At 49.8% G+C, this 27,765-nt stretch overlaps 1 protein-coding gene across 1 annotated transcript; it reads left to right on the forward strand.

Annotated features, from left to right (window-relative positions):
* The first annotated feature begins 9,104 nt into the window (after nucleotides 1-9,104).
* Nucleotides 9,105-27,443, forward strand: LOC127031538 (uncharacterized). Its single transcript, XM_050918464.1, has 3 exons — nucleotides 9,105-9,946; nucleotides 10,004-13,241; nucleotides 27,353-27,443. The coding sequence occupies exons 1-2, from the start codon at nucleotides 9,551-9,553 to the stop codon at nucleotides 11,225-11,227; spliced, it is 1,620 nt and encodes a 539-aa protein (XP_050774421.1). The 5' UTR covers nucleotides 9,105-9,550; the 3' UTR covers nucleotides 11,228-13,241; nucleotides 27,353-27,443.
* The last annotated feature ends 322 nt before the right edge of the window (nucleotides 27,444-27,765 follow it).

Here is a 27,765-nt window from a genome sequence, read left to right on the forward strand (position 1 = left end):
GCCTTATCTACCTAGTACTCGCTATTCTGGACATATAAGAGACTGTATCAGAGAGATTGGAGAGAAAGCTGGTCGGACGTCTGGTCCCTCTGAGCCCCCAGAGTGAATAACAACCAAACACTAACAGTACACACAAACTTCCCTCCCTCAAGATTTGAAAGTATCCTGTCCTCTGATTGGTCCTCTGGTCAGGTGACAGCCAGGCTCACTGAACTTTTTAACCCTTTACACTTAAAAGAGACATGAGGTACTCCTGTTCTATTAACCCTTAACTATCTGTTTATGACAGATGCTCTTGTGACAGATTTTACCATTTCAATCTGCCTCGACCGTCAGTTGATCAGGCTGACGCCACAGGATCGTTTGGGGAGGAGATGATGAAAAGCATCAAGCGTCTAGATTTTAAAGCTTTATTAATAAAATAATAAAATAACAGCAGAGAGTGCTGGGGCTGTTCCCACATCACTCAGGGGAAGAAAGAAAGTTAATGCCCTCAGGCCCTAACCCACTTTCATACTCAGACATGTATGATCCAGACTGGCAAGGTCTAGGTGAACATCAGAAGAAGAAGAGAGTGGGTGGGGTGGAGGGTAGTGCTGTCCTAGGCCCAGGTCATCCAAGAATCTGCTGTGTTCTCCAAATTGCTCCAGCTCTCAGGAGGGTTTTTAAGTCCTGGGTTCCTTTGGGGATGTTCCATTCCGCGACCTCTGCTCCTGGTGCTTTTTGTGCCAGTCCAAACCGGCTTTCTGTGGTCTCCTTGACTTTCCCCAAAACACACCAGCTAGCCTCTGTTCTCGTTGTTTTCTTCTGTGCTGGCCTCCACTTGTCTTGCTTGTTATGGGCTGGCTCTGCAGCACTGTGTCTGTTCCATTCCGGGCCCCCCTCGTTCTTGGCCGGCAGCCGAGAATCAGATGTGCGCTGTGGCCTTGAACTGGCTGGAATTAATGTTTTATCTTCGAGCTTAGCAGGAGTGTGGAGTTAACCCATTCTTTGTTCTTCTTCTTTCTCTCCCCGCCTCAGCCTCTCATGATCTGCAAAGGAAACTTCCACTCCCCACTTGCACATCTTTGACCCTCCCCAAAATGATTTGCGATGCTTGCAACAGTGTTAGCCACATATAATGCTGATCTGCCTTTCCTGGAGACTCCCTGGGGGGTGGGGAATTGGGGTGTGACACTCTCCTTGGGGGATCCCTGTGCCTTGAACCCTGCCCCCTGCTCTGTTCTCCCCCACTGACACCCCATGGGGCCAGAGGGTAAATCTGAAGCTTATCCCTCACTGGGTGGGGAATTGTACCAAACACACTGGGAGTTAGTCAGTGTCATGAACATACAGCTCAGGGTAGCATAAAATACCTCCTTTACCTGTAAAGGGTTAAGAAGCTCCAATAATCTGGTTGGCACCTGACCAAAAGGATCAAGGGGACCTTCTGGGTCAGGATCCTGCTCTCCACAGCCCCAATCCCCCTGTCCCCAACAATCACCAGTCCAGGCCTGGGGGTAGGAGAAAAGCCAGAGGGAACAGGCCCAGGATCAAGAGCTGCATCATCAGAGCCACCCAGGCCCAGGCACGGAGCCTCTGCCTCAGCCAGAGTGGTTATATGGACCAGCAGAGAGCGGGGAGGGCAGGGCCTGGCAACCACAGGGACACATACCCTGTTGCCTGGAAACCCCCACCCTGGATGGGCCAGGAAAACTCCGGTCACAGATGCACCCACGTCAGGGGCAGGGTCTCCTTTGCTCTGGTGCCCACCTAGCCTGGCTGGGGAAGTGGCTATCTCTGCTCAGCCCTACTGCTGGTTTAAGAAATGCCCTAGGGCTTCTCTGCACCTAAATACTCAGCCCCACAGATTTCCAGGCCAGGAGGGATAATTGTGATCATCCAACCTGGCCCCCTGGATACTCCAGAGCCAGAACCCACCCAGCAACTCCACCACGGCCCCAAGTCAGTTGTTTCCCTGACTCCATGTTTAATGTTTGCATATTAGTCTCAGTCAGACTTTTGCTGACTCCAGCTCCCAGCAGTCGGGTCTTGTCCTGCCTTTGCCAGAGAGGCTGAAGGGCCCCCTACTCTCATAAACCCGCACCCCATGGAGGATCCTACAGATGAGGGCCGAATCCCCTCTTCACCTCCAATACCATCAGGAAATCGCTCTCCTTGGAGGTCTTCCTGCCAGGCAGGGTCTCCAGATCTTGGCTTGTTCTTGTAGCGCTTTCCAATTTGCTGACATCCTGCTGGAGGTGTGGACACCAGAACTGGACACAGTTTCCAGTTGTGGTCTCACCAAGGCTGTATCCAGAAGTGACCCTACCTCCCCTGGCTTACACACCCAAGGATGGCGTTCATCCACTTATCTAGAGCATTGCACCAGGACCTCATAGTGGTTGGTTTTCAAGGTTTAACGCAACCCCCAATAATAGCATTGGCTTATCTTCTCTCTAGGAGCTGGACCCTCTGGTTTCCGATGAATGGTTTCATCTCCCAGGCGCCTTTGACAGTCTTGGCCTTAAGACAATCACCCTCCAACCCAGAGTTAGCCAGAGTGCACCCCAGAGGACAGCCTTGGGAGATAAAAGGAAGAATAAATCCCCTGGGGTTTAGTTGACAGGCCCCTGCCTCTTTCAGTGATGTGGAAAGTTCATGCTTTGGAAAGCCACATGATAACAGCTGTGCAACATCTGGAACCCAGCACAACTGGGCTTTCTGTTTCCAATTTTTGATACCTGAGTTGCTGGAAATCATTCGCCTCTAGGGGGCGCGGGTTCTGATATGGCCCAAGGGCGGGGGACTGGCTGGCTCAGGAAGTGGAGAATGGGACACCGGGTGTGATGGGTTGGATCACAGAAACCCCCTTAGGAGCTGCCACCTGATGTGCCAAGACTACTTCTGCCCCTGCCTTCCTGCCCTGTCAGCTTAGGACTTCAGTGCCCTGCCTGGTTTGAGCCAGACCCGCTAGCCTGCTGCAAACCCAGACCCAGGTCTGAACCACGTCCCCTAACAGCTGTAGGCTTAACTGAAAGCAACTTACAGAAGTGTTCCTGTCTTTAACACTCAGATGCCCAGCTCCCAATGGAGTCCAAACCCCAAATAAATCCGTTTTACCCTGTATAAAGCTTATACAGGGTAAACTCATCAATTGTTCACCCTCTACAACACTGACAGAGAGATATGCACAGCTGTTTGCCGCCCCACACACAGATATTAATACATACTCTTGGTTAATTAATAAGTAAAAAGTGATTTTATTAAACACAGAAAGTAGGATTTAAGTGGTTCCAAGTAATAACAGACAGAACAAAGTTAATTACCAAGCAAAATAAAATAGAATATGCAAGTCTATGTCTAAGAAACTGAATATAGATAAAAATCTCACCCAGTAAACTTCTTTTTACAGACTAGCCTCCTTCTAGTCTGAGTCCAGCAATCACTCACCCCCCCTGTGGTTACTGTCCTTTGTTCCAGTCTCTTTCAGGTATCCTTGGGGATGGAGAGGCTCTCTCTTGAGCCAGCTGAAGAAAAATGGAGGGGTGTCCCACAGGTTTAAATAGACTTTCTCTTGTGGGGGGAGACCCCCTCCTCTCTCCTATCAAAGTCCAGCTCCAAGATGGAGTTTTTGGAGTCACATGGGCAAGTCACATGTCCCTGCATGACTGAGTTTCTTACAGGGTAGCAACCATGGTTCACATGCTTCCTTGAATGTCCTCAAGTAGACTTCTTATGTGGATTGGAGCCTTCTAAGAGCCATTGTGAATTAAGTGCTTCTTGATTGGGCACTGAACTTGCAAATTCCTTTCTAAAGAAGCTGTCCAAATGCCTTACAAAGCTTACTTAGAAATCAAGCAAGTATACAGCCAATATGTCATAAACAGGTAGTTAAGGGTTAATGTCTCTTTTACCTAAAAAGGATTAAGAAGCTCAGTAAACCTGGCTGACACCTGACCAGAGGACCAATAGGGGGACAAGATACTTTCAAATCTTGGTGGAGGGAAGTCTTTGTTTGTGCTTTTTGTTTTTTCGTTGTTCGCTCTTGGGGCTAAGAGGGACCAGACGTACACCCAGGCTCTCCAAATCTTTCTGAATCAGTCTTTCATGTTTCAAAATTGTAAGTAATAGCCAGGCAAGGCAGATTAGTCTTATTTTTTTCTCAACTTGTAAATGTTTCTTTTGCTGGAAGGATTTTTACCTCTGTTTGCTGTAACTTTGAATCTAAGGCTAGAGCAGGGTCCCTCTGGTCTATATGAATCTGAGTACCCTTTAAAGCATTTTCCATCCTGATTTTACAGAGATAATTTTTACCTTTTCTTTCTTTAATTAAAAGCTTTCTTTTTAAGAATCTGATTGATTTTCCTTGTTTTAAGATCCAAGGGGATTGGGTCTGAACTCACCAGGGATTGGTGGGGGGAAGGAGGGGGGATGGTTAATTTCTCCTTGTTTTAAGATCCAAGGAGTTTAAATCTGTCTTCACCAGGGAATTGGTGAAGTCCCTCAAGGCAGCCCAGGGAGGGGAAAGTTTTGAGGGGGACAGGGAGTGCGCCAGACACTGAATTTCTTGCTGGTGGCAGCGTAGCAGATCTAAACCAGTAATTAAGCTTAGAAGTGTTCATGCAGGTCCCCACTTTTGTACTCTAAAGTTCAAAGTGGGGAAAAAACCTTGACGCAAGTATACAGCCAATATTCCTAACTTTAAGTACAAAAATGGTACATGCATACAAATAGGAGGAATGTATTCAGTAGATCATAACATTTACCGAGATATGTTACATGGTATATGTAGCATAAAACATATTCCAGTTATGTCGTATATACATGCATAAGCATATTTCCATAAAGCCTTATGGGGGGATACAGTCATATGGGGGTCTTTACTCCTCAGGGCAGCTCACTGCTGCTGTCACTGTTCCAAAGGATTATTTCTACCCTTCCCAGCTCTTTCTTACATGGGCTGTGGGTAATACTGATCGGTATCAGTGCTGCATGAGACAATATGACCCAATCCCCTGTGACAGTCTCTGCCCCTGTTTTCACCCCTTGACAGGACGGTGATAAATTTCATACAAACTGTGCCTCGTGAGATCTCTCTCAGCACATGTTTCTGCAGTCTTGCTGGCTGAATTGCCTGCAATCAGGATCCCTCTCCCAGTCCAATGCTGCTTCCTTTGCACTTCCAGTGTTGTGAATTCTGTGGGTAGAGAGAAAGAGAGACCGCATTTGGGGCACCTGCTCCCCTTCTTCTAGTTCTTTCCCTTCTTCAAAAATCATCTCCAGCTGAGGTTCAGGAGACTGAAAGTCTGTGTGGCCAGGAACCCAAGAAGTGTCTTTGACAAGATGTAAATTTTTCACCCATGTCCTCTTTCCTACCCAAGAATGGTCACTTAGCCAGGTGATGATCCATTTGAATACACTGACACCTGGCTGAGGAGATGTCAGTGGGCGTTTTGTCTCTGGGGAACTGGTTTGTGGGTGCTCTCCAGACTTGGAACATGTTGTAGTAACATCATGCAGTAGAAACATATAACTTTACACGCCACACATATTTTACCAGGAAAATAGTGATTAGCAAATTATGAGCTTTTAGATGATATCTCACAAGACATGCTTTGTATAAAATGTATCATAGTCCTGTAAAAGGGGTGAACATGGGGTACAGACTGTCACAGGCCTCTAGATACCACCCACTGAACCCCATCCTTGAGACCCTTCCATTGAACTTAAAGCCTCAGGGCCCCCAATCCCAGCCATACTCACCAGCCCAAGTCTCTGAGGGCAGGAGAAAGGCCATGGGGAGCAGGAGCAAGATCTGTTTATGCATGTTTGCAGTCAGTACAAGGACTGTGCATTTGTCTCAGCCCTGGGGCCTTTATAGACTCAGCTTGGGGGAGATCAAGGGGGCAGGAAACCTCAGGGTCACCCACACAGTCACCTAAATGCAGGGGTCAGGCATCTCAGTTTCCAACCACAGCCAACCACACAGGCTGGGGGGGAAGGACAAGCTGTGTGTCAGCCAGAGATCCTTCACAGCTAGCTGGATGCTACTCAGCTGGGTCCCTGCACAGCTGGATGGATGATGTACCGCTAGACAAAGAAGACTGTGGTGGGGACGTGTCTAGCAGGATCCAGGGCTGCTCTGGGTGCTGGCTCATAGCTGGGCACATCTGGGGCTCTTAATCACCTGGCCCCAGCCACGCTCAGCTCCCTGCCCATGTCTCTGTGGTGGGGGCCGTGGGTGACAGTGACTGATCTCGGTGGTGGGTGGGATCGTGACCTTTTGATCTTTCTCATGTGGCCCAGCTTGAGCAGGGTGGGGCTGGGCAGAGCAGCTATGGGAGCTGATGACAGCAACCACGGCAGGGGGGTTCTGAGAAGCCCCCCAGTGAGTCTGTGACCATGTGAAAGGGATGGAACAGCCTCTGTGATGCCATAGAACTGGAAGGTATGGCTGTGCAGCACCAGAGGGGAAATGACACAGCAGAGCCAAGGACAGAACCCAGGAGTCCTGGCTCCCAGCCTCCTGTGACCCCATTGGTGCCAACCAGCAAAGTGTTCACTGTCCTTCACAAGTCACTCCAGTCTCAGGCCTGACAAACTCACTACACCTCAGACACCACTTCCCTGGCATTTAGCCCTGAAAAGTGGCATGTGAGGGCTCTAGTGAAAGCTGGTAACTTGTCAAGCCTCCTAGTCCCTGTGAGCCACACGTACAGGTACCTGTTCAGGGCTAGCGTCCCTATCTTAACACCTACGGATAACGGGCTTGGAGTGACCGCCCAGCAAATTTCATGGTTTGGGGAACTGTGAGTCCTCCCTGGAGTACACCAGGGATTGGCAACCTTTGGCATGTGGCCCGTCAGGGAAAGCCACTGGCGGACCAGGACAGTTTGTTTACCTGCAGTGTCCGCAGGTTCGGCCTATTGCGGCTGTCACTGGCTGCGGTTCGCCATTCCAGGCCAATGGGGGCTGCGACAAGCAGCGGCCAGCACATCCCTTGGCACCACACCGCTAACTAACTAACTTATAGCCAGGGCCGCCTGGGGAGGGGAGGAAGTGGGGCAATTTGCCCCAGGCCCCGGGCTCCGCAGGGGCCCCCATGAGAATGGCTGAGGGTCCCTCCCCGGCCCTGGCCCAGCCCCTCCTCTGCCCCTCGCCAGGAGCCTCAGCGCATGCAGGAGCGTCCCTGAACAGCTGCAGCATGGCTCCGGAGGGTCCTGAACTCCCTCCACTCGGCCTAGAGCTCGCAGCCCCACCCCTTTGCCATGCGGCTCTGAGTGGAGAGGAGCTCAGGCCCCGCTGGAGCCACGCTGCAGCGCTGTCCAGGGACACTCCTGGATGCGGTGCATTGAGTTTCTGGGTGAGGAGGGAGCCGGGGTAAGGGGCCAGGGTTGGGGGTGGGGGTTGGATAAGGGACAGGGAGTCCCGGGGACAGTCAGGGGACAGGGAAGGGGCAGAGGTTGGGGGGGTGGTCAGGGGACAGGGAATGGGGGGGGTTGGATTGTGGGCGTTCTAGGGGTCTGTCAGGACTCAGCGGGGGGGGGGGAAATAGGGGTCAGGGCAGTTAGGGAACAGGGAGCAGGGGTGGGGTCCCGAGGTGGTGGTTGTGGGGGGTCTCTGGGGGATGGTGAGGGGACAAGGGGCAGGATGCATTGGGGATTCTGAAGGGGGCAGGCAGTTGGGGGGCAGGATGTGGGTGGGAGTTGGCTAGGGGGCAGGGCCAGGCTGTTTGGGAGGCACAGCCTTCCCTACCCTAAAGCTCATTCAGCAGTTTGAGGCTTGCAGAAGAGCCAAGCTGTTAGCTTTCCCATTAGGGCTACCATCCCCCTGGGTTAATTTAATTTTAGCACCCTGTGTCCATTCACATGCATGTGCTATTTTGAGCACTTCAGTTTTCACAACATAGGCTCATCCCAGATTCTGGAACACGCTCAAATGCTTAGTTTGTGGAATATGTCCATAAGCTATACTAAAGACAAACCCACAGTAACCATCTCCAGTTTGTGAGGGACTCCGTGGAGCCAGTCTCTAGGAAACAGATAAATGCATGGAGGTTAAGTCCATCAATGGCTATTAGCCAGGACGGGTAAGGAATGGTGTCCCTACCCTCTGTTTGTCAGAGGGTGAAGATGGATGGCAGGAGAGAGATCACTTGATCATTACCTGTTAGGTTCACTCCCTCTGGGGCACTTGGCATTGGCCATTGTCGGTAGACAGGATACTGGGCTAGATGGACCTTTGGTTTGACCCAGTGTGGCTGTTCTTATGTTCTAAGCTAAATGAACCCAAAGTTACGGAGGCTGATATGAGTCAAGGAAGCCAGCAGAGTATTAGAAACCTGGAAGAATCTCTGATGGGCTCAGGCATTTGGTCACAAGCTGAGGTTGTTCAAAAGTTTTGGATTTTTTTTAAGCAGAATTATTTATTGTTTCTTTAAACAATCAAACACAGCAAGCAGCAAATATTTGGCCACACACTTCTTAAACCCCAAACCATCTTCAGGTTTCGGCAGACTAATTTCAGCTTTTCAGCTAAAAAAAAAAACACAACAAATTTTGAAGGAAAGCAGGCATTGTCCATGATTTTTTTCCTGCTTTTAGAGAGCCCCTAGTTTTCGATCCAAAAAAAGTTTTGACGGAAAATATTTGTCCAACCCTTTTAATGAGCTTTAGTGCCTTTTAGCACCAGCTGATGCTGAGAATCAGTGACACCTTGTAAAGAAGTTTTCTCAAAACTGGGTTTGTGCCGAGATGCAGAAGGTTTATTTTTTCCAGGGCCACCCATGGGGGGGGTGAGCAAGCAGGGTAATTTGCCCCAGGCCCAACAGGGCCCCCCCCAAGAATATAGTATTATATAGTATTGCAATTTTTTTTATGGAAGGGGCCCCCGAAATTGCTTTGCCCCAAGCCCCCTGAATCCTCTGGGCAGCCCTGCTCATAGCTGGAGACCAAACTGTTGGGTCTAAACTTTTGGTGAACTTTGGGGAGCCAAAACACACCCAGACTGGCTGTCTCTGCATAATCCTTCCTGAACCCTTTTGAACAAAGCACTGACCTGCAAACTACTCATGACACCCCCTTTTCTCAAATAGCCATTAGCCTTTATCTCTATGCATTTACTTGTTAACTTGCTTTTCCTGTAAAATCTTGATTGATTATGCATGACCATTATCTTTTGTTAATCACTTTGTTTACTTCTGTGTATAAATATTGATGCTCACCCCTAATAAAGGGGCCACACTTAATCTAAAGCTTTTAGAGCTAAGGATAGTGTGAGCCCGTTGATCAACGCATTGGTGTCTGGTCTCTGACAGAATTGTGTGCCCCATACCAACTCCGCACGAACTCGGGTGCTGGAGAGGTGAGTGAGGACTTGCTTTATTTACCTAACAATTTGGGGGCTCGTCCGGGATTTCTTCTGGTGCGGTACCTCTGTCCAGTGGTCAGACCACTCATATATGAATTGGCAAGGCGCCACAGGAGATTTCTCCCAGCCAATTCAATATTGAGGGGTCGTGTATTGGACAGCAGGGTAAACGCCAGTTGGAGGGCTCCTGTCAGACACCATGGGTCAAGGGACTAGCGTGCCTCTTGAGAGTCCGTTGGGGATTGTAAATAAGTTATGGAACGAAGGGAAACTCCCAGTACAGACAGGAATGTCTAGGAAGAAGTTGTACACACTATGTGTAAGGAATTGGACTGGGTATACCGCGGTATTGGCCGACCCGGAGATGAGGTGGCCTTCGTATGGCTCTTTCGAACAGGCTGCCTTAAGAGGAGTAAAGAGCCAGATCGAAAAAGACCATCCGGGACAGTTATGTTACTGGTTTTGTTGGGACACAGCAGCAGAGCTGTGGAAATCTTTAAAAATTATGGCAGTCAGGTACTCTCCCGAGAGTGAACCCCCTCCAGGTTATTTCGATGAAGGGTGTAGACCACGGCGTGTTTTGACTCGTCAGCTGGTCCCCTCTGCACCTGCCCCTATTCCTCCGCAGGGGGACTCTCTCCATGTCGCAGAGGGGAATCTGCAGGATCCCAGATTGGAATTTCTGCAGAAGGATGAGGAGGAAATGAAGGGGCAAACCTCGGGAGGAGTAGTTACTAGGCTAATGTCCAAGCAGATACAGCAGGGTGCATGCCCCCCCCCTGAGGATAGCCCAGAGGATGTCCCCGTCAAATCTCTTGCGAGTAATAAAAGTATAGTTAGAGAGATGCCTTTACAGGTGCACGATCAACCTTATATGGGCAATGATGGACGGTTACAACATGCTAATATTGTGGAATATAAAGGATGGCTAGAATGGGATTTGAAAGAGTGGGGACGGTTGTCAGGGTCTTTTGGGGAAAATCCCCGAAAGATCATAGAACTTCTAGAAAGATTGTTTTTAAGTTATAATCCTACTTATACGGACGTGGATCAGTTGTTAAGTAGAGTTTTGACCGGAGAGGAACGTAGTAGATTGTGGATGGCAGAAAGGACATGGGGAGATAGCAATGCAGTTAATCTTACTTGGATGGATAGGCGGGATCTGGCCGCTGGCTGGAATCCCCTAGACTGGACTCAGCCAAGGCTGACTCAGCTGCGAACAGATCGAGAGCGATTGTTAGAGAGACTCAAGGAAATGGCTCGCCGCTCGCCTAATCAGGCTAAGTTCATGCAGATTCGGCAGGAATCTGATGAGCCACCCAGAAAGTTCTGGTCGAGGCTATTGGAGGGGGCCCGAATGTTCACTCAGATGGATCCTGAGAGAGAAGCAGACCACCCTACTCTTATTTCGTTTTTTGTGAATCAGTCGGTGCCCCCTGTAAGGGATTACTTCTTAAAGTTTCGCCCTGGTTGGGGAGGTGAGTCAGTCACTTCAGTGTTGGACGTAGCTGATTTTGCCTGGGAGAAAGAAAGGGAAAGTAGTAAAAAGAAAGAGAAAAAGGAAGAATATAAGCTGATGGCTTTAGCTTTTCACGGCGGTGTTCGAGGCAAAGGCCGTGGCCGTGGCAGGGGATTCCAGGGTGCTCGGGGAAGAGGGTCCTGGCGACCCCAGCCATCAGGAAATTGTTTTCAGTGCGGACAGCCCGGTCACTTTAAACGTGAATGCCCCTGGGGATGCCCAGAGGGTCTGGTTGCATCCGCAGATGCTTACACAAGTGAGGAATACACCCCTGCACCACCAGCTCAGCCCATTCCCCAGGCCTGGATCAACTACGGGAAACAGCAGCAGCCGCAGCAAACTCAGCCTCCTCAATGACGGTACCCCGGGGGCGAAGGCAAACAATGTGATGGTCTTATTTCCTTAATGTCTTTAGCCGGCTCCTTTCTCACTTTCTCCCCTCCCAGCAAAGAGCCTCGTTTAACCCTTTCAGTCCAGGGACTGCCTGTCTCTTTCCTCATTGATACTGGGGCTACTTTCTCTCTTTTAAATCATGCCCCCTCTCCCTGGCTATCCTCTGAGGTTAAAACTGCGACTGGGGTGGAGGGCAACCCACAGTCTCTGGGACTCACTTTGCCTTTGAATGTTATTTATGCTGATAAATGTTTTCCTCACCGTTTTCTTTTTTCCCCAGCTTGTCCGATCCCTTTGATGGGCCGGGATTTACTCTGTAAGCTTGAGGCTACTTTAACCTGCACTCCTGAAGGGGTAGGATTATTGATGACAGTGTTAGGAGATTCGGCCCCTACTCAGGGTAATTGGGAAACAACCCCCTCTCTCTCCCCTGACCTCACTGACTTGCCTTCAACCCTCTGGGGAATTTCTGACACTGATGTTGGCCTGCTCCTTTCGGCAGAGCCCGTAAGGATTCAGGTGAAGCCTTCCTTAACCCCCCCGTCAGTCCCTCAATACCCCCTGTCGCTGGAAGCCCGGGAGGGCATCCGCCCCATTATCGAGGGATTCATTGCACAAAAGCTAGTCCGCCCTCAGCGCACTCCCTGTAACACCCCTATACTGCCTGTCAAAAAGCCTCCTAAAAAGGACGGAGACCCTGTTCGTTGGCGCTTTGTACAGGATCTACGAGTTGTTAATCAATATGTGGTCCCTCTTCATGCAGTAGTTCCTGACCCAGCTACTATCATCAGCCAAATCCCCTGGGATGCTGAGTGGTTCACTGTTATTGACTTAAAATCAGCTTTTTTCAGCATTCCTGTGCACCCAGACTCTCAGTATCTCTTTGGTTTCACCTGGGAGGGACAAAGTTATGTCTGGCAACGACTTCCTCAAGGCTACAGAGACAGCCCCACGATTTTCAGCCAGTGCCTCCGCCACGACTTGGAAGGTTTCACCAGTCCGCAGGGATCCACATTGGTCCTATACGTAGATGACATCCTATTAGGTAATCGCGAAGAAGCTGCCCTCCGCATCGATGGTAAGGCACTTTTATTATACCTACACACCAGAGGCCACAAGGTAGACCCTAAAAAGATTCAGTGGGTCTCACAGAAGGTCCGATATCTGGGCTTCCTGTTAACCCCAGAGGGAAGACAGATGGACCCAGCCCGCATAAAGACTATTCAAAACTGCCCTCTACCGAACACCAAGAAACAACTTCGAGGTTTCTTAGGATTAATTGGCTTCTGTCGCCCCTGGTTGCCGTCCTGCGGGGAGTTAAGCAAACCGCTCCACCGACTCACTGCTAACCTTGCTCCTGACCCTTTGCAGTGGTCCCCGGACACTTTTCAAGCCTTTCAGTTACTCAAGGACAGTGTGGCCTCCTCCATGTCTCTCCGCCCCCCCAATTACAGCAAACCCTTTCACCTTTTTGTCCACGAGAGGGGCGGAATTGCTAGTGGTGTCCTTACCCAGCTGAGCGGGCCCCACCATTTCCCGCTTGCTTTTTACTCTCAGCAAATCGACCCTGTCGCTCAGGGAACCCCATCCTGCACCCGGACTCTGGCAGCAGCTGCCCTGCTGATCACAAAGGCAAAGAGCCTAACCCTGGGTCATTTTACCACGGTTTGGACCTCTCATGCCTTGTCAGCCCTTCTGCGTAGGGGCACAACCCAAGTCTTTTCGGCCCATCGTCAGCAACAGCTAGAGGCCGAACTCTTAGAAGACACTAACCTAATTTTTGAAAGGTGTGGACCCCTTAATCCAGCTACCTTGCTTCCTGACCTGCCAGTCCTCCAGGATCAGCACGACTGTGTGGAAGTAGTTTCCAGCATCTTACAGATAAGAGACAACCTGTTTGACGTGCCACTGGACAATCCCGATTGCATCCTCTTCTCGGACGGAAGCTCCTTCTATGTTGATGGCAAGCGTTTCACTGGTTATGCTGTCACTTCTGAATGGGACATTCAAGAGGCCGCCTCACTGCCAGGCAACTGGGGAGCCCAAGCCGCTGAACTCTATGCCCTGGCCCGAGCTTGCCAGTTGGCCGCTGGTAAGACCGTTACCATTTTTACTGATAGCAAATATGCTTTTGGAGTTGTGCATTGTCATATCCACCTCTGGAAGTTTCGAGGTTTCCAGACAGCTGCCGGTAAACCCATTCAGCACCTCCCCCTCATCCACAAGCTTTTGGACGCCCTCCAAAAACCCTCTGTCCTGGCTGTAGTTCACTGCCGGGCCCATACTAAAGATAGTAGCCCCGTTACCCGTGGAAATGCCCTGGCTGACGCCTCCGCCAAGAAGGCTGCCACCTTACCTTTAGCCATGCCCACCTTGGCTATTGCAGCCTCCTCCTTTACTCCACCGCACCCCGTACCAGTACCCGCTGCTGAACTACAATCGTGGGAGAGCCTCGGGGCCACTCTGGTCAAAGGGACCTGGCTTATGCCAGATGGCCGAGCCTGCCTCCCTCGCTCCACATACCCCGTGGCAGTTCGCTGGCACCATGATAAAGGGGGTCACTACGGCACACACGCCCTCGTGGACACCATCGCTCGCTTTTGGTATGCTCCAGGCATTCAACCCTATTGCCTATCAATAGTGAAAGCATGCAGCACATGTCAGCGTAATGGACCTGCTCCGCCTCTTAACAAAATTAAGGGTGGAAGACCTCCGCCTGCTGCTCCATTTCAACATCTTCAAATTGACTTTGCAGATATGCCAAAGGCTTTTGGGAAAAAGCACCTCCTTGTTTTGGTTTGCCCTCTGACTTCCTGGGTCGAAGCTTTTCCTACTGCTAATTGTACTGCTGCCACAGTGGCGAAGATTCTCCTTAGAGACATTGTACCCCGTTTTGGCATCCCTCTTGTGCTCGACTCAGATCGCGGACCTCACTTTACTAGTCATGTCCTTGGCCGTTTAGAACAAGGACTGGGCATTTCACACTCCTTTCACACACCCTACCACCCCCAGTCTAGCGGGAAAGTTGAGCGTATGAATAGGGAACTTAAGGTTACATTGGCTAAATACTGTCAGGAAACAGGATTAAAGTGGCCTCAGGTACTTCCTTTGGTCCTGTTTCACCTTCGTACTCGCCCAACCCGCGCATTGGGATTATCCCCCTTTGAACTGCTCTTTGGACACCCCCCTTTCAAAGGCGGGGCGCTACCACGTACTGATGTTTCACTATTGGGAGGGGATCATATGACCGCGTGTCAGTTTCTCTCCCTACAGGCTCGCCTCCGTACCCTTTGGAAAGCCTCGCAGTTTTCCCAGACCGTGCCGCTGGAGGAACAGATCCACCCGTTCCAACCAGGGGACTTCGTCTGGGCCAAAAAGTTCGTTCGTGACGACACCCTCCAGCCAAGGTTTACTGGACCCCACCAGGTTCTTTTGACAACCCAGACTGCAGTGTTCCTGGAAGGACGCAAATCTTGGATCCACCACTCCCACGTCAAGCCAGCCGTAGTGGACCACAGTGACGGACCAGCAGCTCTTGTCACCACTGAGGACACTGCCTTCGACCAGTGGACCAGCTTACCTCTCTCAGACATTAGACTTAAATTGACTCGAAAAAAATGAGAGGACCCTTTATTCTGACAACTGTATGTTTTTTTTTATGCTTTTTCAGTTTATTTTCTGCTTATGAAGATAATGCTTTTATTAGATATTCCCACGAGGTTAAAACTCGTATTTTAGGAAATAGAAGTAATTGCTGGGTATGTACTCAATTTCCAGTAAATGCAGCACAGGGACTCCCCTTCACACCCATTCCCCTAACCACTGCTAATATGACTTGGATGCCACCGACTAGAATAAAAGATCCAGTCCAACCCAATCTTACATGGGACAAAACAGGAGTGCCAATTAACAAATATCTCAGGGTAACCAATCAAACAGGATCACTGTGTTTTGTTAAAGGAAAAGGGTCAACTTTTGTGGGAACAAGTAAATGCAACATATATTTTAATGGCACCGCCTTTAGTAAAAATCTTGGCTTCAAGCCTTGCGCATCCCACTTATCCCATATGTGGATCCCTCACCCCGATCCAACCTTTTCAACTTTTTCATGGAGGGGCAGGTTTTCAGAGTCAGTTTTTAAAAAGCCCTGCTCAGATCTCAAGGGTGTCCAACTAATTGTTAAAGGATACACAATTGCCTTCTACAACTGCTCAAGCAGTACTACACTGCCCTTTGAGAACAACACTACCAAATTGTGCCTCTGCAGTTCACACAACGACCCCTCTGCGTTACCAGGGGAACAGTGGTACAACGGGTGGTGGGTTACCTCCTACTTTGAGAAATGGAATACCCAAAACGCATTATATGGAACATACTGGGTGTGCGGGCCCAAAGCTTATTATTTTCTCTCCCCTGATTGGGCAGGGTCATGTTATTTGGCATGGCTAGCACCGCCTTCTCGCATCTCCCTCACTCCCCCTCATTTTCCCCACGTTCGTAACATCCATGAAACTGACAGAGATATTAATCTCCGTGATGGTTTGTCCTGGCAGCGGTGGGCTGGTCACACTAGCTTGAAGGGTGCTATCATCCGTCTACAGGGACTATTAGAATCTTTGACCAATGAAACTGCAACCCTATTTGAAAATCAGGCCGGGGAAATGTCCCAGCTGCGCCAGTTAGCTTTGCAAAACAGAATGGCTTTAGACATAATGTTAGCAGCCCAGGGAGGAACGTGTGCCCTCATAAATGAAGAATGCTGTGTTTTTGTAAATGACACCTACTCTGACACTTTTCAACGTACCAAACACCTAAGGGAAATGGCTAAAAACTACTCCTCTGGCCAGCCACCTTATGATTGGTGGGGAGCCTTATGGAATTGGCTGCCCGGATTTGGGTGGGTTAAAAAACTCTTGGTGGGTGTTGTTGGGGCCATAGTAGTCCTTATAATACTGTGTTGCTGTATTCAGTGTGTCCCCTCCCTCATAAACTCATGTAAGTCAGTTTATTCTTTTCCCACTTCAGCTAAAAGCCTTACTCTCTTCGAATTGGCCCAGGCTGAAATTGCCAAGCGGCCCTTGAGATCTTGAAATAGGGTGTAGCTTTTTGATTAATAGTTATCCCAAAGCTACAAATGGAGGAATGTTGGGTCTAAACTTTTGGTGAACTTTGGGGAGCCAAAACACACCCAGACTGGCTGTCTCTGCATAATCCTTCCTGAACCCTTTTGAACAAAGCACTGACCTGCAAACTACTCATGACACCCCCTTTTCTCAAATAGCCATTAGCCTTTATCTCTATGCATTTACTTGTTAACTTGCTTTTCCTGTAAAATCTTGATTGATTATGCATGACCATTATCTTTTGTTAATCACTTTGTTTACTTCTGTGTATAAATATTGATGCTCACCCCTAATAAAGGGGCCACACTTAATCTAAAGCTTTTAGAGCTAAGGATAGTGTGAGCCCGTTGATCAACGCATTGGTGTCTGGTCTCTGACAGAATTGTGTGCCCCATACCAACTCCGCACGAACTCGGGTGCTGGAGAGGTGAGTGAGGACTTGCTTTATTTACCTAACAAAACTGTTCACCTGTGTGTTCATTTTGCTCAAAAGAGGGATGAGTCTGGCAAGAGTGTATGTAGTGTTCAGACTGTGAAACACTGCAAAGTTCCTGTCTGCAGCAATCTCACGTGCAATGTCTGTATTCCAGGCTATAAGGAAACAGGTACGTTTTGCTTTATAACACTGAAAATATTTGCTCTAAACATGGGAACCCAGGCATCTGAATTTCTCCTCTACCCCTTTCCCCACCCACCCTGAAGGACTATCCAAACTAGATGGGCCATCATGAACTGTCACTTTACAAAGGATTGGTGAATGCTCCTCTCCCCTGTGGGCTTGCAAGCTGAATGAAGAAAATAAAAGGAAGCCACAGGCTGATTTTTTAACTGACACAGGCTCTTTCCTTGATTGTGGCTTCTTAGGCATCTAGTAAAGTCTTCTGCAACAATTCCTACTCCTAGGGGAATACTGTGCCCCCCCAAAAAATGTGCTAAAAATTAAAAATTCTGCTCACAATATTTTGCATAAATGCAAAATTTTGCATATTGTATTTGTCAAAAAAAAACCCAACATAATCATGCCAGTTTCAATTATGTTGGTAATTCACTTCAAAATATCTGCCAGCCAGCATGTCTGTAACAATATAGACCAAAAAAGAAGATTCTGGGAATATTTTTTTTTTACAAATAGATTTCTTACTAGGCATAATAATTCAGAAATACGCCTCCCCTCCGCCCCACCAAAATGCATACTGCATCAGAAGTGCTGCAGTTCCACTTTTTGACCACCAGAGGCCGCTGTGGTAACAGAACCATCGTCTGCATTCATGCAGCTGGTTGTTCTGGCACCAAAGCGGCCTCTGGTGGGAGAAAGGTGGAACTGCAGAGCTTCTTGAGCAGAAATGTGCAGGACGCATGAATTATGTCCATCCGCAGCTGTGCAGAATTCCCCCAAGAGTAAATTCCAAATTAGTAGTCACATTTTTCTGGTTAAATTCTTGCAGCTGATTTGGCTCAGAATTGTTTTCAGCTTTGTCAAACTGGCCTTCTAAAAGCACGGCACACTCATGTCACTGGGCCGGACTTTGCTCTGGTTGCACATTATAAATGTGATCAAGTCATGATCATCTGCACCTAAGGTATCATTAATTTCTAGTTCTGTGATCAGTTCCTCTTTATCTGTCAAGTCAAGGCCCAGGACAAACTTCCCCCCGGTGAATGCAACAATTTTTGAGTTAGGAAATCATCATCTGTAATACTTATTAATTCTGAGGATGTTTTAGCGCCGACAGTATGAGCTCTCCAGAAAATGTCCTTCTGTTGAAGTCACCTAGGATGACACAGCTTTTTTAACGCATGTTATAGACAAATGCAGAAGGAGACAGTAATCCTCTGTCACGGTGTGATGTGGTTCTCTGTAGCAGACACCAACTAATATACCCTCTTGTGCTTTATCTGCTAGAACATCAATCCATAAGCATTAAGGATCATTTACTTCCATGGTATCTCTGACTTGGAAACAGTTGGTGTCATTTTTAACATAGGGTTTCCCTGCCACCCTCCTTTTGTCCACTTGATCCTTCCTGAATAAGTTATAAGCATTGATTTTGACCGTCCAGTCACGGGAATCATCCCACCAGGGTCCAGTCGCACCAACTAGTCCAACCTAATGCTCCTCCCTCCCCTGCCTCTTCTCTCCTTCCTCCCCCAGCGTGCCATGGTCCCGCTCCTCCCCCACCCTCCCAGCGGTTCCTCAGCCACTGAACAGCTGTTTCCTGGCGCTCCAGGAGGGAGGGGGAGGAGCAGGGTAGCAGTGCTCTTGGGAGAGGAGGTGGAGAAGAGGCAGAGAGCCTTGGATCAGGGGGTGGAACTGGGGCAGAGAAGAGCAAAGGTGGGGCCTCCGCACTCCCCCTACACATACCCACCCCACCATGAGTTGCTCAGGGCAGGGGCCAGGTGGGGGGCTGGGAGCACTCCATGACCCCAGCCCCTTGCCCGGACTCTTGCACCCCTCACACATCCCCAGCCCTCCCCATACCCAATGCCCTGACTCCTGCACCACCCCCACCCTGAGCACCAAACAGGAGCTCCTTCAGCCCCTGCCACACTCACATTCCCAGTGCACCCCTTGCACCGAACAGGAGCTGCTCCAGGTAAGCGCTCCACACGCCAGCCTCCTACCCCAAACCTGAGCTACCTCCTGCATCCTAACTCGGCCAGACCTTGCACCCCCGCCCTGACTCCTGCACCCCTGTCACACATTCCCAGCCCCCTGCCCTCCCTTATCCAGAACACTTTACACTAGTTAGCTAACAGTGCAAACAATATTTGGAAAGATCATTAAGTGGTCCCCTGAGACCCCCAGCGATTTTCAAATGGTCTGTGGAAAAAACCAGTCAAGGTACCTCACTTTATTTTCATTGACTTGTTATTACTTATAGGAGGAGGATGGAGAAAAAAAGAATGAAAAACAGGGGCGGGGGGAGAGATAAGAGAGAATGTTCTTTTTCTTGGCTGGGTCCCAAGGAGGGGCCCCAAAAATGAAGCCGAGCACAGGGCCCCATTAACTCTAAATCTGTTACTGGGGCTGACCCCTCCGCCACAGGTCCCCATGCTGCAGCCAGCGGCTGACCCCCACCTCCCCAAGCTCCACATGCTGCTGCCAGGACAGGGGCTGACTCCTCCCTCGCTCCAGCTCCCCACACCGCTGCCAGGGGCTAGCCCCTAACCCCTCCAAGCTCCATTCTACCTGGGGCTGACCCCCACACCCTGCTGCCTGACACCTTGTGTCACCACACTCCCCCACACATGTTCCTCCATGCCCTGCTAGGGGGGTGCACCAGACTTTTTTCGTAAATGGGCATTTGCTCATTTGCTCTTGCCGACTGATTGGGGGGGGGACCTCAGGGTCATGCACACACGTGCAGGGCTCAGGCATTTCAGTTTCCAACCACAGCCAATTACACAGGCTGGGGGGAAGGACAGGCCATGTGTCAGTTGGGGATCCTGCACAGTTGGATAGATACTGCATGGCTGGGACCCTGCACAGCTGGCTGGATGCTGCATGGCTGGGACCCTGCACAGCTGGATGGATACTGCATGGCTGGGATCCTGCACAGCTGGATGGATACTGCATGGCTGGGACCCTGCACAGCTGGATGGATGCTGCATCACTGAATGGAAAAGGTCCCGATGGACGCATGTCTAGCAGGATGCAGGGCTGCTCTGGGTGCTGGCTCACAGCTGTGCGCATCTGGGGCTTTTACTCATCTGGGCCCATCCTCGCTCTGCTCCCTGCCTGTGTCTCTGTGCTGGGAGTTGTGGGTGACACTGATGGATCTCAATGGCGGGTGGGAACAGGGTCCTTTGATCTTTCTCATGGTGGCCCAGCTGTGAAGGGGGTGTGGGTGGGCAGAGCAGCTTTGATCACAGCGACCGCGGTGGGAAGCTTTCTGAGAAGCCCCTCGGTGAGTCTGTGACCAAACAAACGGGATGTGGCAGCCTGTGTGATGCTGCACAGCTGGGAGCTACAACTCTGCAGCACCAGAGGGGAAATGACACTGCACAGATGGGGGTAGGACCCAGGAGTCCTGCCTCCCATCCCCCCCACTCTAACCCACTAGACCCCACTCCACTCCACGAGCTAGGATAGAACCTCGGAGTCCTGGCTCCCAGACCCCACCCCCCCTCCTTTAACCACTAGATACAACTCCCCTCCCAGAGCCAGGGATAGAGCCCAGGAGTCCTGACCCCCTCCCCCTTTAACCACTAGACACAACTCCCCTCCCAGAGCCAGGGATAGAGCCCAGGAGTCCTGACCCCCTCCCCCTTTAACCACTAGACACAACTCCCCTCCCAGAGCCAGGGATAGAGCCCAGGAGTCCTGACCTCCCACCCCTCTTTAACCACTAATCATAACTCCCCTCCCAGAGCCAGGGATAGAACCCAGGAGTTTTGACTCCCAACCCCCCCTGCTCTAACCACTAGACTCCACTCCGTGAGCTAAGATAGAATCCAGGAGCCCTGGATCTCAGACCCCTTCCTCTTAACTACTAGACACCACTCCCCTCCCAGAGCTAGGGATAGAGTCCAGGAGCCCTGACTCCCAACCTCCCTGCTCTAACCACTAGACACCACTCCCCTCCCAGAACCAGGGATAGAACCGAGGATTCCTGGCTCCCAGTCCCCTGTGACCCAGAGGCCCATTGGTGCCAATCAGCAAAGTGTTCACTGTCCTTCACAAGCCAGTCCTGTCTCAGACCTGACAAACTCACTGCACCTCAGATACTGCTTCCTGGTATTTAGCCCTGAAGGGCAGTGGATGAGGACTCCACCGAAAGCTGGTAACTTGTCAAGCTCCATGCTCGCTGCGAGCCATGCATACAGGTACTAGTTCAGGGGTATTGTCTCTATCCTGGCACCTATGACTAATGGGCTTGGAGTGACCGTCCAGGGGATCTCCTGGCCTGGGGATGGCCCGTTCACACCAGAGGGCACTGTCAGCCCTCCCTGGCTAGCTGGTGATGGACTACATGGTGTGACGCTGGCAGGCCCAGGCAGCTGGCATTAGAACTAACAAACTCATCACTGGAGACCGGACTGTTCACCTGTGTGTTAGTTTCGCTCAAAAGAGGGATGAGTCTTACAAGAATATATTTAGAGTTTACAGTCTATGAAATACTTGTACATTGCTGCCTGCATCAATCTCACGAGCAGTGTCTGTGTTCCAGGCTATAGGGAAACATGAACGTTTCGCTTTATAACGTTTGTCAAAGTTAGACTCAGGTCTCACAGTTTGTCAGACCACTCTGTTTTATTAGCACAGCGCTCTGCTAATAACATGAGCACCATGCAAGACATACATTATCTTATTTATACAGATAAAAGGGCAAGCACTTAACAAGATAACAAAGGAAGCAGAATCTGATAAGTTTACCTGGGCTAGACATGCATATCTTATTTCCTTCCTAACTATTACTGATCTTCTGTTAATGTTTCACCATTAGCACCATTGTTTATGCCTAATGTTTCTTTTCCTGGCACCTGTATTGCCACATTTCTTATTTCTGCTTAAAGGTACATATATCATTTCTTTAATCCATTCTTATTTTTACAATATAATTCATTCCACTACTGATTGAAAGTGTTCGCTCTGAACTTGGGCGCCCAGGCCTGGGAATCTCCACCCCCACTTCCGGCATCCATCCAGACGGACTATCAAAATCAGATGGGCTATCCCAGACCATTACAATACAATAAAATGGTTAATAGCCCTCTGGCCACTGGGAAATGTGACGTGCAAGGACGTGCTGTGGGCTTGGATGCTGAATGTCAATAAAAGGAAGCCACAAGACAATTTTCTGTCTTTTGGGCTGTTTGACGTCTGAGTGGGCTAGAGCCACCAAACTGGCAGCAGTGTTCCCCAGGGGCTGCCCTGAGAGACACTTTGAACTGACAGACCACTACAGCTCTGGTGTTCTTCAGAGTTAGATGGCAACTCATCGGGGTGTGTATGTCTGCCTGCTTTAGCATGGAAATAACTCTCTTATTCCTTTTTTCTAGTTCATAAACCTTATATAATTCATTAAGAACATAAGAATGGGCAGACGGGGTCAGACCAAAGGTCCATCTAGCCCAGCATCCTGTCTTCTGACAGTGGCCAATGCCAGGTGCCCCAGAGGGAATGAACAGAACAGATCATCATCAAGTGATCAATTCGCTGTTGCCCATTCCCAGTTTCTGGCAAACAAGCTAGGGACACCATCCCAGCTAATAGCCATTGATGGACCTATCCTCCATGAATTTATCTAGTTCTTTTTTGAACCCTGTTATAATCTTGGCCTTCACAACGTCCTCTGGCAAAGAGTTCCACAAGTTGACTGTATGTTGTGCGAAGAGATACTTCCTTTTTTTTGTTTTAAACCTTCTGCCTACTAACTTCATTTGGTGACTCCTAGCTCTTGTGTTATGAGGAGTAAATAACACTTCCTTATTTACTTTCTCCACACCAGTCATGATGTTATAGACTTCTATCATATCCCCCTTAATCGTCTCTTTTCCAAACTGAAAAGTCCCTGTTTTATTAATCTCTCCTCACATGGAAGCTGTTCCACACCCCTCATCATTTTTGTTGCCCCTTTCTGAACCTTTTCCAATTCCAATAGATCTTTTGTGAGATGGGGCGACCACATCTGCACACAGTATTCAATGTGTGGACATACCATTGTTGGGTCTAAACTTTTGGTGAACTTTGGGGAGCCAAACACACCCAGACTGGCTGTCTCTGCATAATCCTTCCTGAACCCTTTTGAACAAAGCTCTGACCTGCAAACTACTCATGACACCCCCTTTCTCAAGTAGCCATTAGCCTTTATCTCTATGCATTTACTTGTTAACTTGCTTTTCCTGTAAAATCTTGATTGATTATGCATGACCATTATCTTTTGTTAATCACTTTGTTTACTTCTGTGTATAAATATTGATGCTCACCCCTAATAAAGGGGCCACACTTAATCTAAAGCTTTTAGAGCTAAGGATAGTGTGAGCCCGTTGATCAACGCATTGGTGTCTGGTCTCTGACAGAATTGTGTGCCCCATACCAACTCCGCACGAACTCGGGTGCTGGAGAGGTGAGTGAGGACTTGCTTTATTTACCTAACAATTTGGGGGCTCGTCCGGGATTCCTTCTGGTGCGGTACCTCTGTCCAGTGGTCAGACCACTCATATATGAATTGGCAAGGCGCCACAGGAGATTTCTCCCAGCCAATTCAATATTGAGGGGTCGTGTATTGGACAGCAGGGTAAACGCCAGTTGGAGGGCTCCTGTCAGATACCATGGGTCAAGAGACTAGCGTGCCTCTTGAGAGTCCGTTGGGGATTGTAAATAAGTTATGGAACGAAGGGAAACTCCCAGTACAGACAGGAATGTCTAGGAAGAAGTTGTACACACTATGTGTAAGGAATTGGACTGGGTATACCGCGGTATTAGCCGACCCGGAGATGAGGTGGCCTTCGTATGGCTCTTTCGAACAGGCTGCCTTAAGAGGAGTAAAGAGCCAGATCGAAAAAGACCATCCGGGACAGTTATGTTACTGGTTTTGTTGGGACACAGCAGCAGAGCTGTGGAAATCTTTAAAAATTATGGCAGTCAGGTACTCTCCCGAGAGTGAACCCCCTCCAGGTTATTTCGATGAAGGGTGTAGACCACGGCGTGTTTTGACTCGTCAGCTGGTCCCCTCTGCACCTGCCCCTATTCCTCCGCAGGGGGACTCTCTCCATGTAGCAGAGGGGAATCTGCAGGATCCCAGATTGGAATTTCTGCAGAAGGATGAGGAGGAAATGAAGGGGCAAACCTCGGGAGGAGTAGTTACTAGGCTAATGTCCAAGCAGATACAGCAGGGTGCATGCCCCCCCCCTGAGGATAGCCCAGAGGATGTCCCCGTCAAATCTCTTGAGAGTAATAAAAGTATAGTTAGAGAGATGCCTTTACAGGTGCACGATCAACCTTATATGGGCAATGATGGACGGTTACAACATGCTAATATTGTGGAATATAAAGGATGGCTAGAATGGGATTTGAAAGAGTGGGGACGGTTGTCAGGGTCTTTTGGGGAAAATCCCCGAAAGATCATAGAACTTCTAGAAAGATTGTTTTTAAGTTATAATCCTACTTATACGGATGTGGATCAGTCGTTAAGTAGAGTTTTGACCGGAGAGGAACGTAGTAGATTGTGGATGGCAGAAAGGACATGGGGAGATAGCAATGCAGTTAATCTTACTTGGATGGATAGGCGGGATCTGGCCGCTGGCTGGAATCCCCTAGACTGGACTCAGCCAAGGCTGACTCAGCTGCGAACAGATCGAGAGCGATTGTTAGAGAGACTCAAGGAAATGGCTCGCCGCTCGCCTAATCAGGCTAAGTTCATGCAGATTTGGCAGGAATCTGATGAGCCGCCCAGAAAGTTCTGGTCGAGGCTATTGGAGGGGGCCCGAATGTTCACTCAGATGGATCCTGAGAGAGAAGCAGACCACCCTACTCTTATTTCGTTTTTTGTGAATCAGTCGGTACCCCCTGTAAGGGATTACTTCTTAAAGTTTCGCCCTGGTTGGGGAGGTGAGTCAGTCACTTCAGTGTTGGACGTAGCTGATTTTGCCTGGGAGAAAGAAAGGGAAAGTAGTAAAAAGAAAGAGAAAAAGGAAGAATATAAGCTGATGGCTTTAGCTTTTCACAGCGGTGTTCGAGGCAAAGGCCGTGGCCGTGGCAGGGGATTCCAGGGTGCTCGGGGAAGAGGGTCCTGGCGACCCCAGCCATCAGGAAATTGTTTTCAGTGCGGACAGCCCGGTCACTTTAAACGTGAATGCCCCTGGGGACGCCCAGAGGGTCTGGTTGCATCCGCAGATGCTTATACAAGTGAGGAATACACCCCTGCACCACCAGCTCAGCCCATTCCCCAGGCCTGGATCAACTACGGGAAACAGCAGCAGCCGCAGCAAACTCAGCCTCCTCAATGACGGTACCCGGGGGGCGAAGGCAAACAATGTGATGGTCTTATTTCCTTAATGTCTTTAGCCGGCTCCTTTCTCACTTTCTCCCCTCCCAGCAAAGAGCCTCGTTTAACCCTTTCAGTCCAGGGACTGCCTGTCTCTTTCCTCATTGATACTGGGGCTACTTTCTCTCTTTTAAATCATGCCCCCTCTCCCTGGCTATCCTCTGAGATTAAAACTGCGACTGGGGTAGAGGGCAACCCACAGTCTCTGGGACTCACTTTGCCTTTGAATGTTATTTATGCTGATAAATGTTTTCCTCACCGTTTTCTTTTTTCCCCAGCTTGTCCGATCCCTTTGATGGGCCGGGATTTACTCTGTAAGCTTGAGGCTACTTTAACCTGCACTCCTGAAGGGGTAGGATTATTGATGACAGTGTTAGGAGATTCGGCCCCCACTCAGGGTAATTGGGAAACACCCCCCTCTCTCTCCCCTGACCTCACTGACTTGCCTTCAACCCTCTGGGGAATTTCTGACACTGATGTTGGCCTGCTCCTTTCGGCAGAGCCCGTAAGGATTCAGGTGAAGCCTTCCTTAACCCCCCCGTCAGTCCCTCAATACCCCCTGTCGCTGGAAGCCCGGGAGGGCATCTGCCCCATTATCGAGGGATTCATTGCACAAAAGCTAGTCCGCCCTCAGCGCACTCCCTGTAACACCCCTATACTGCCTGTCAAAAAGCCTCCTAAAAAGGACGGAGACCCTGTTCGTTGGCGCTTTGTACAGGATCTACGAGTTGTTAATCAGTATGTGGTCCCTCTTCATGCAGTAGTTCCTGACCCAGCTACTATCATCAGCCAAATCCCTTGGGATGCTGAGTGGTTCACTGTTATTGACTTAAAATCAGCTTTTTTCAGCATTCCTGTGCACCCAGACTCTCAGTATCTCTTTGGTTTCACCTGGGAGGGACAAAGTTATGTCTGGCAACGACTCCCTCAAGGCTACAGAGACAGCCCCACGATTTTCAGCCAGTGCCTCCGCCACGACTTGGAAGGTTTCACCAGTCCGCAGGGATCCACATTGGTCCTATACGTAGATGACATCCTATTAGGTAATCGCGAAGAAGCTGCCCTCCGCATCGATGGTAAGGCACTTTTATTATACCTACACACCAGAGGCCACAAGGTAGACCCTAAAAAGATTCAGTGGGTCTCACAGAAGGTCCGATATCTGGGCTTCCTGTTAACCCCAGAGGGAAGACAGATGGACCCAGCCCGCATAAAGACTATTCAAAACTGCCCTCTACCGAACACCAAGAAACAACTTCGAGGTTTCTTAGGATTAATTGGCTTCTGTCGCCCCTGGTTGCCGTCCTGCGGGGAGTTAAGCAAACCGCTCCACCGACTCACTGCTAACCTTGCTCCTGACCCTTTGCAGTGGTCCCTGGACACTATTCAAGCCTTTCAGTTACTCAAGGACAGTGTGGCCTCCTCCATGTCTCTCCGCCCCCCCAATTACAGCAAACCCTTTCACCTTTTTGTCCACGAGAGGGGCGGAATTGCTAGTGGTGTCCTTACCCAGCTGAGCGGGCCCCACCATTTCCCGCTTGCTTTTTACTCTCAGCAAATCGACCCTGTCGCTCAGGGAACCCCATCCTGCACCCGGACTCTGGCAGCAGCAGCCCTGCTGATCACAAAGGCAAAGAGCCTAACCCTGGGTCATTTTACCACGGTTTGGACCTCTCATGCCTTGTCAGCCCTTCTGCGTAGGGGCACAACCCAAGTCTTTTCGGCCCATCGTCAGCAACAGCTAGAGGCCGAACTCTTAGAAGACACTAACCTAATTTTTGAAAGGTGTGGACCCCTTAATCCAGCTACCTTGCTTCCTGACCTGCCAGTCCTCCAGGATCAGCACGACTGTGTGGAAGTAGTTTCCAGCATCTTACAGATAAGAGACAACCTGTTTGACGTGCCACTGGACAATCCCGATTGCATCCTCTTCTCGGACGGAAGCTCCTTCTATGTTGATGGCAAGCGTTTCACAGGTTATGCTGTCACCTCTGAATGGGACATTCAAGAGGCCGCCTCACTGCCAGGCAACTGGGGAGCCCAAGCCGCTGAACTCTATGCCCTGGCCCGAGCTTGCCAGTTGGCCGCTGGTAAGACCGTTACCATTTTTACTGATAGCAAATATGCTTTTGGAGTTGTGCATTGTCATATCCACCTCTGGAAGTTTCGAGGTTTCCAGACAGCTGCCGGTAAACCCATTCAGCACCTCCCCCTCATCCACAAGCTTTTGGACGCCCTCCAAAAACCCTCTGTCCTGGCTGTAGTTCACTGCCGGGCCCATACTAAAGATAGTAGCCCCGTTACCCTTGGGAATGCCCTGGCTGACGCCTCCGCCAAGAAGGCTGCCACCTTACCTTTAGCCATGCCCACATTGGCTATTGCAGCCTCC

Source organism: Gopherus flavomarginatus, chromosome 11 (genome assembly GCF_025201925.1).
Source record: "Gopherus flavomarginatus isolate rGopFla2 chromosome 11, rGopFla2.mat.asm, whole genome shotgun sequence".
NCBI lineage: Eukaryota > Metazoa > Chordata > Testudines > Testudinidae > Gopherus > Gopherus flavomarginatus.